General features: G+C 49.9%; 1 protein-coding gene across 2 annotated transcripts; it reads right to left on the reverse strand.

The window, feature by feature from the left end:
* Positions 1–674: 674 nt before the first annotated feature.
* On the reverse strand, positions 675–7,780 carry EMX2 (empty spiracles homeobox 2). Of its 2 annotated transcripts, XM_036737070.1 has the most exons (3): positions 7,387–7,780; positions 4,590–4,774; positions 675–842 (listed from the first exon to the last, which is right to left on the reverse strand). In XM_036737070.1, exons 1-3 carry the CDS (start codon positions 7,778–7,780, stop codon positions 675–677), a joined length of 747 nt encoding a protein of 248 aa, XP_036592965.1. The 2 variants fall into 2 exon arrangements, with proteins under 2 accessions (XP_036592965.1, XP_036592966.1); XM_036737071.1 differs by lacking the exon at positions 4,590–4,774 and having other exon boundaries at positions 716–842.
* Between the last annotated feature and the right edge of the window lie 1,182 nt (positions 7,781–8,962).

Here is an 8,962-nt window from a genome sequence, read left to right on the forward strand (position 1 = left end):
TGTCTTAAAAATGAAAAAAAAGTTACAATTCAATTTCTGTCTTTAGACACCGTTTGCCCAACAACTGGTACATGCAATTCAAGTTTCTGAAATAGGTGTGGGGTTTGGGCTGGATCTGGAATTGCAATTGTTATTATCACTATTATTATTTTTAAAGAGTGGAAAACTTCGAAGTGCAAAAAATGTCTTGTGCCTGGTTGGTTATTTTTATCATAATTATTATCATTATCATTTTTAAAGTGGACTGCAATAAACGGAATACCTGTCAATCATCCTGTCTCGATGGTTTGGTTTTTGATTGACAGCTTCCCTTGTCAGAGCCGGGTCGGCCATGCCACATTTTGGACCTCTCTCCCTCTCTCTCCTCTCTTCTCTCTCTCTCTCTCTCTCTCTCTCTCTCTCTCTCTCTCTCTCTCTCTCTCTCTCTCTCTCTGCTGCCTCTTTAGACGAGAATTGCATGTTGATGAAGGAGCCTTCTCCTCAGTCTCCACTCTGCCTTGGGTTGTGATCCTTAACACTTTCTGCTGGAAAGTTTCTAAGTTCCACCTTCCCTCTTTCTCTTTGTGTGTTTGTGGTTTGTTGGATTTTGCTTGCTTGTTTTTGTTCTCCTTTTTCTGTCTCTGTTATGTCTCGGTTTTGTTTGTGTGGGATTTTGTTTTTGTTTTGTTTTGTTTTTAATCGTCTGATGTGACGTCTATTTCCTCTGGACTAGCCTGTTTGGTAGCGATTCTCCATCGGTTAATATGATGCGTCCCTTTTTTCTTCTGTTGTGAATCCGAACCCTCTTCCTCTAGTTTCTGACGTTTGAACTTCGTTCTTCTGTTCTGAAACCATACTTTTACCTACAGCGGGAAGCAGAGAATGGTGGGTTAGTTTCTCTTTTGTAGCCTAATGGTAGTTTGTCCCTTTCCCCTTAAACAGAGATTACAGAGATAAATTTAAAACACGTACCTACATCTAGTTGGGAGGGAGGGAGAGAGAGAGAGAGAGAGAGAGAGAGAGAGAGAGAGAGAGAGAGAGAGAGAGAGAGAGAAGAGAGAGAGAAATACTTTCCCCCGTTCTCCTCCTTTGAGATGAGACTCTTGGGTTAACAATGACTTGGCTCCCTCACCCAGGGGACACCTGAGGAAAAGGAGACCTCGGCCTGCTTCCAATTCAGTGCTGACATAGCGGGGATGGAACTGGACAGCGCCCCCCTTTCCAGCCACTCTGATGTTTCTATTGTCAGTAAAGCTTTCCTGCACAACAGTTAAAGCACTCTGCAGCCGAGGGTGCTTACGCAACTGGGTGCTGAAAAGTAACCACTAGACATCACGCCTTCAAAAATATGAAAAGGCTTTTTTAAAAAATTAAGGAAAAAAGAATAAAAATGCATAAGCTAGAAACCCCGCTGCTCTTTTTCCTTTTGAGAGTTCAATATGCTTGTTATTATTTTCTCCACATTTGGAGGCTGAACCCTAAATAAAGGTTCAGCTGCTTAGCATAGGCCTGAGGTCACTATTTTTAGATTTCTCTTCATTTAGGTCTTTTTTCTCTCTTTAAGGAGAAGTTGATCAGGTGAGTCAGAGGTGAGAAGGGAGAACGGTGAGGGAACTGGAGGAGGGAAGGAGCAGCCCCCAGGTTTCAGATCCAAAGGTGCCTTTTCATGAAAAGTGGTTCAAAAGTGAAAGCATTCAGAAGGCTGTGGGAAAGAGAGAGAGAGAAAGAGAGAGAGAGAGAGAGAGAGAGAGAGAGAGAGAGAGAGAGAGAGAGAAGGGAAGAATATCACTCATCTGAAGTAATATGTAGGTTCAGGCCCCGGTGACACCTTGTTACTCGGGGCCTCTGTTGGGTAAGGCAGCTCCCCAGTTCCTATGAGAGGTTTCAGGATGTGTCCTTTTGTAAATAGTGAAATTCAAGATACCGGTTGTTCGAAAGCTTGGGAACTCGAGGCCAGAACAAATCAGACTCGATGGCCCCTCATCTCATCTAAAGGAAACTGGGAAATAGGTTCCGAATCAAACCCAAATGATTGAAAACATGCCTGGGGCTCCTCCGCTGTTTGCTCTTCAGACAGACTAAGGCAGGATCTATCCAGAAGTTCGTAGCCTGCAAAGCTGGGACAGGCTCTGGCAAAATGAAGACCATAAACGTCTTCGCACCTTCTGTTGTTCTCACCATTAGCATCATCATCACCAACACCACTATCTGAGTCTCTGATCTAAACTCTAGTTGGGTGTAGAAGCAGAGGATATCTAGCCAAGCCTCCAGCAAAGTCAGCCTCAGTAGCGACCGCAGTGCCATCAAATCGCCTCGGCTTTAGGCTTTCTCACCGCCTCCTCCGAGCCTAGCCCCATCGAGACCAGTCCCCTAGCCCTCTCTCCCCGCATTTTCATATTCCCCAAAAGTCTCCCATTAAAAAGCTGAGCGGGAACAAGGGTGAGTTTAATTTGCTTTTAGTTTGCTAATTGAGGGGGAGGATGGTTCATTTCTCCACGCTGCTCTCCAAAGGGAGCCCGTTTGTCGAGATCGGGGGGTTGACACCAAGACAAAAGACTCCAACCAGCGTCGGAATCAGGCTGGACAAAGACCACCTTAAATACAGCTTTCTAGGGGGAAATAAGCCGGAGCTGTGCCTTGTTCCGAGAACCTCATAAAAGTGGAGATCCTCTGTTCTGTTTTGTCCGGGGGACATTTTAAAACAAAAGCCTCAACCTCTTATCGTCTCAAAAAAAAAAGTGTTACAACTTAATCCGCCCAGAAAACGTTACTGTTTACGAGAACTTTGAACTAGCCTAGTGGTTCTATAGTACAGTACAGCTTACTGTAGTTGGCCCCCGCCTCCTACCCAGGCCCAACCCCCGGCCCTAGTCCCAGCCCGGACAGCAACTAGCCCCCCCCCCACCCCAGGTCCAGGGTCTATGAAGGCGGGGAGGAGGGGAGAGAGAGAGAGAGAGAGAGAGAGAGAGAGAGAGAGAGAGAGAGAGAGAGAGAGAGAGACGGTTCAGCTCCCTCTCTCTCCACTAACAAAATGGGGGAGGGGGGAAACTATATAAACAGCAGAACCCCCAACAGCCGCTGCAGTTGGGGCGAGAAACCACTCAAATGGCCCCACTGAGGCGGAAGGCGTCTCTTCCACCAGGGATCTGGGTCCTTGGGAGGCAACACGTTTCCAGAGCTGTAAGCACCCGAAAGGGCCATACAGTGTGGAGAGAATTGTCAGGGCAGAAAGAGCATCGGTCAGTTGGGAGAGGCAGAGGGAGGCAGATCACTGCTCCTCTACAAACCCTGAACTAAACAAACAAACAAACCCTAAGCTATCAAACTCAAACAAGAAGCAACTCACACTTCCTGGACTGTCTATATTTAATGCACTCTTGAATTAGCGTGGATGCCTAGGCCACCTGAAACTTCGCTTTCTCCTTCTCTATTTCCTCCTTTACTTATTCTCCAAGGCTACTGGTATTCTCCTACTCTCCTCTCTGAAAGGGGGATGCTCTCTCCTTTAACCCAAGAGGGTCCATTACCATCAGTTCCAAAGCCACCCTACCAGAACCATCTCTTCCTCTCCTGCCCCTTCTCCAGTAAGTTGCCCTGCACACTCCACCACCCCGCTCCATGCCCCGGTAGGCAAAGCTTGCTTCTGCAGACTGAGTGCAGTAATCTGTCTATGCTGTAAATAACTGCCATGCTGGGCTCCAGAAAGGAGTTGAAAACCCATTTGTTAGGCTGCCTCTTGCAAACACAACCTCTGGTTACCCAGAAGAACCAACCACTCTTCTGTGGCCTATTCTCCTCTAGCCCCAGTCAGCCTCAACCTTCTTACAATCTCTTGCCTTCTTACTAGCTTTCCAGGGACTGGTAGAGCTAGGCCAATGGGGGAGGGGAAACGGAGAGGGAGGAATTCAACACTCTGCCCGAATTACTAGATTTAAAATAAATAAATACAAGACAAAACCCTCTCTAACCAATCTCTGTGGATTCCAAGGCTCACTTCGACGCCCCGCAAACCACGAAAGTCACTGATCTTCCCTAGTAGTGCGAAATCAAAAGAGGCCCTCACCCCCAGAGCCTTAAACAAACACAACAAAAACTAAACAAACAATTTTAAAAAGGTAAAAAGGAAAGCGTTTTTGACCCGTGAGGCAGTCCAAATAGTCCAAATTCCAAGCTGCCTAAATGTGAGCCCCGGCTCACCCCAAGTCTGGACCTCATTTCTCTCCTCAGTAAAATGAAGGCTGTTGAACTAAAAGATCTCTGAGATTCCACAGCCCTGCAAGCCAGGCTCAGTGCACCTCCCACGCTACCCAATCGGAATTCCACTGAGATTCCTTGATGTCCCCTCTGAGTGCCGACTCTTTTTTCCTGGCGACTTTAGAGTGGCCTGCCTTATTTCAGAGAAGCTGGCCTCACTCGGTGGCGTTGAACTACTTGAGACATACAAACGCATAGAACTAACTACCTGGGGCCGGGAGAACAGGGCAGGACTGTCCCTTCTTTTTTCTGGTTCCCATTCTAGCCTTCCCAATGAGGCCTCTGCCCCAGGGATTGCCTGAGCACCACGGATCAACCACCTCCGTGGCCAGTGAGACTTGATGATCCTCTCTTACCTGAGTTTCCGTGAGGCTGAGGCTGTGGGCCAGCTGTTTCCTCTCCGCTCCCACCACGTAGTGATTCTTCTCAAAGGCGTGTTCCAGTCTCAGTAATTGGGACGGGGAGAAGGCTGTACGGATCCGCTTGGGCTTTCGGGCCAGGGCATTGTGCAAAAGGAAGCTTTCCGGGCTTGTTTCATTTCCTGAGGAGTATGGAACAGCAGAGCTTGCATTAGGGAACCCAGGCTTGGTCCCCTTACCCCTCCCTAGGCGTTACTACCACCAAGCCAGGATGGGCTTCGGGGGGACCAAACAGCCCTCTCCCTAAGTCAAGAACATAACTCTTCCCTTCCCATCCCACCACTCCTCCTCGCGCCTCCCCCCCCCCCCCCCCGCCTCAAATAAAACAATTGCTTCTTTGGAGCAGGGAGTTCTGAAAGAATAGAAAGTAGAAAGAAGGGGGAAATGGGATCTACATCAGCTCTCTCAGAGCAAAACTGTAATAATCGGGTTATTAGAAGTAAGAATTACGACAAATATTTGACGACCCTGCCTGGGGGCGGGGGAAGGAAAAGTCATCTTTTAAAAGTCAGAATAAAACGAACTGGCTCTAGGAGGCCCGCTCCTCTCCTTTCTTCGTAGCAGCACAGCCAAAGAGTCCGGCCGGAAACAGCCCACAACCCGGCTCGACCTGGCCCAGAGCTGGGACCTACTAACTTGACGAACCCGCCCAGTCTCTACAGCTGAGAAAGGGGGATACACTACTGCCAAACCCCACTCAGCTCTCAACGCATCCCCGTTCCCAACTTCCCACAAATCCCTCGGGTTTCGGCCTGGTATACGACTCAGCTCGGCTCTAGCCCAAAGCCCGGCTGAGGAGGACAGGGTCTGGCGGGTTCAGATTGTACTAGTTTTTCAGCCAAAGCCAAAGCTACAGCCGAAGCTTGCCGTGCTCCTAGCGCACTCAGCTCCCCTGCTCACTCCCTTTGACCTTCTCCATTTCTTCCCTCGTTTCTCAACTTGTCACACCGGCCGAGGAGAGGAAACAGAACTATGGCTCCAGAATCTGGGGCCCCCATTCAGGGAAGCGACTGGCTAGTATATTTTTTCCCCGATTTAACTTCTTCGCTAGAGCTGGAAAAGCAGCAAGTTGCGACTCCCATATTTTCCGACTACTGTCCGAATTTTTATTTTTTATTATTTTTATTATTTATTATTTTTGTTATTAGCATTTAGGATAGTGGGGGAGGGGGGAGAGAAGAGATAATTTATCTATTGTTGCACCCAGGGAGGAGATTTTAAATTTAATCTTAGCAGCCTGCTGGGACTACCCTTTCTCCTGGCTGAAGTAGCTCTTTCTGTTCTCAATTCCCAGGGACCGGGAGAAATCATTGTTGTGATCGAAAGCTTGTGTTATTTTATTTTAGGAACATTAATCCGTTTGCAAAATCTGACCTTTGGAGGGTTGCTCGTTATTTCGCCAAGCAGGGAGGGAAAATCTTAAACTTTACTAGGAGATCCGTAGAGAGTAGTGATGCGAGATCTCAGTAAGACTGGTAAACTCAAGCCCAAAACACACAAAACGAAAAGCTATAAACAAACCCACACTCAACGGTCAAGTTCAGGAAGAGTTTGGGAGATCTCGGGTCAATTTTTTTTTAAAAGGGAAAATATGCATGTGGTGGGTGAAGGGAAAGTATACCTCTTCTTTATCTCCAACCTTTAGCAGGGACATCAAGGGTTAATCAACGGCCAGCTGCGTTTTGATCGACTGCCCTCAAAAGTGGCTATTTTCCTTCATCTGATTACTAATTACTCTTGCTACCTAAACCCTTTCTCGTCTGTTGATGTCTCGCTCTCTCTCCCTCCAGGGGAAAAAATGAGAGTGAAAGAGAGGGAGAAGAAATTGTTAAAAAAACAAAAACAAAAAAAAAAAAAAACCAACCCAACCAAACAGCCTTCACTAGCTTTTATCTTCCAACTGGGTTAATTTCTTTTAAAGAAAGAAAAACAATAAACGAGACCAAACCCGCCTTTCTGCCGCGGCTCCAGGGCGCTGAAATTTACGTGGTCGTCTAGAGCCAGAGAAGACGATTCCACCCTTATCTATTTCCAGTTCCTTCCCTCCATCTCTAAAAATCTAAATGAAATAATGTCTTTATCGGTGGGTGGTTGGGAATCCACTCCAAGATGTGATGAGAGTCTCTGGCTAGGGTGGTGGGGTGGTGGTCAGACTGCGACTGAAGGAGGTGTGGCGTGCAAGGTAAAAGAGTTTCTAACGAAACCGAGGCAGAAGTAGCTGTCTCAGTCGAGGGTGGTTACCTTATGAAGCCTCGGAGCTGGTGCAGCAAAGAAAAGTATTGGGGGTGGGGGGCTGGGGGTGGTGATGGATGAAGAACAATCTGGCTTGAAGCTTTTTCCTGCGTTTACCTTCACACAATGAACGCTGTGGCTTTTCCCCTCCAGTGCCCCCCAAGCGCCCCTCACTTTAAGCCCCTCTATAGACTGTGACAACTTCGCGGTCCTTCTCCTTCCCCTAAAAGGGTCAACTCGTTTTGAGGAAAGAGGAGGAGGAAAACGAAGCAGCTAGAACCTCTAGCTCTTTTTCTGCTTTCATTCAGTGAGTACAACTTTCCCACTGAAGGACTTCCAAACCCGGGAGCCTGGATCCCAGAGAAGCGAGAGGGATAAAATGCCAAGGCCTTTCAAAACGACGTATTCCCAATCTGGCTGCACCCAGGCCAGGCTCTTGGGGAAGCAAGGGGAATAGGGGAGCAGAAAAGACTAGCAGGGACCCAGGCAACGTGGCACGTACCTTGAAATCTGTGGCCCAGATATCGGTACCTGTGGATAAGCCAGGGGTAGAACGTGGATGGGTCTCTCTGCTGCGAGGCGAAGAGGGGGTGGGGCGAGTGCGAGGAGGGCAGGGGGTGTGCAGCCAGGGCGTGCGGCGGCGGCACCGGGTGGACCGGCACGGCGGGATTGGGCGGGTGGGAGACGGCTTCTGCAAACACCAAGTCCGGGTTGGAGTAGACGCCCCTGCCGGCTGCCGTGTGGAAGCCGTTGAGGAAGGGGTTTATGGGGCTGGAGTTGGCATAGCTGAGAGCCGCCGGGCGGATGGGGTCCTCGGAGCGCGAGGCGGGCAGGGGGTTGTCCTTGGCCACCAGCGACTCGATGGTGAAACAGCGCTTGGGCGCCGGCTGGAACATGCTGCGCCGCCGAGCGAGTCCTGGGGGCTCCCCCGCTCTGGAGCGTCAGCAATGCGCTGGCTCCGACGCCGAGTTTCGGGGAGAAAAAAATGATATTTTTGTTGTGCTGTGGAAAGGAAAAAAAGAAAAGAAAAGGGGGGAGGGGGAGGGAGAGGAGAGGCAACGCAACTGGAAGGAGCCCGAGAATCTTGAACCAGAACGCACCCAAAGATGAGAGAAGAAAAAAAAAATCCTTCCAGAAGAGTTTGCAGGCTGGGATGGGGAGGGGTAATTTTTTTTTTTTTTGGCGAGGTAGCGTGGGGGACCCAGAGCTGCGGGCAGAGAAAAGAAGGGGGAAAAAAGTTTCTCGAGGGAGAAAAAAAAAGTTTCCTCTCTTCTGCAAAAGGCGGGCAGGGCACCCTAAGTCCAAAGACAATCCATGGATGTACTCGGTTCTTCACAAGTTGTGCAAACGATTTGTTAGTTCATGAGCCTAATTAGTGCGGGGATCACATAAACAGCTTCCTCTGAAGCCTGGTAAATGGCTTGATGATTGGTCGCTATTACTCGCCTTGAGGTGGAAGGGGGGAGACTCTTTAAAGTGCGTCAGAGGGAGGCGAGCGGCTGGGAACCTGGAGGGCTGGATCCGGGCCCGAGGTGGAACGGAGTCGAGGGCTTCCTGAGCCGCTGCTCTTGCTCTCGTCGGCTCTGCGCCTTCTCCCAGCGCTTACCAAGGCGGCGGCAGCTGCAGTTTCTTCTCCTTCTCTTCCTCCTTCTTCGTCCCCTCCTCCTCCTCTTCCTTCGTCTTCGTCTCCTCCTCCTCTTCCTCCTCTTCCTCCTCCTCCTTCTCCTTCCCCACCTCCTCCTCTCTCTCCCCCGCCTCCTCCTCCACCTCTACCACCACTCCCTCCGGGGCGCCCAGGTCCCAGCAGAGTCCCCGCCGGGCGCTGCCGCCGCCACCATCCACAGCTTCCCCTCCCAACCCGAGCCAGCTGCCACCGGGGCAGGTAGGAGAGCACAGATTCCTCCCGCGCGCTCCGCCGCTTCTCATTCCAGACTTGAGCCTGGGGGAGGAGGGAGTGGGACGCATGGGGAGGGCTAAAGGGGGCTGGCTTGGGGTGAGGGTGAGGGAAACTATTATATTTCTCCATCCCCCTCCCCCTCCTGAGGGCAAAACTTAATGTTGTCTCCTAGGCGAAGAGT

This window comes from Trichosurus vulpecula, chromosome 8, assembly GCF_011100635.1.
Source record: "Trichosurus vulpecula isolate mTriVul1 chromosome 8, mTriVul1.pri, whole genome shotgun sequence".
Taxonomy (NCBI): Eukaryota; Metazoa; Chordata; class Mammalia; order Diprotodontia; family Phalangeridae; genus Trichosurus; species Trichosurus vulpecula.

Bases quoted from the DNA above. Each gene is read 5' to 3' on its own strand.
- EMX2 (XM_036737070.1), bottom strand. From the start codon at position 7,780: ATGTTCCAGCCGGCGCCCAAGCGCTGTTTCACCATCGAGTCGCTGGTG. The intron at 4,775-7,386 runs GTACGTGCCACG...CATACTCCTCAG, and splicing joins TCTGGGCCACAGATTTCAAG to GAAATGAAACAAGCCCGGAA. The intron at 843-4,589 runs GTAAGAGAGGAT...TTCCCGCTGTAG, and splicing joins TCAGCCTCACGGAAACTCAG to GTAAAAGTATGGTTTCAGAA.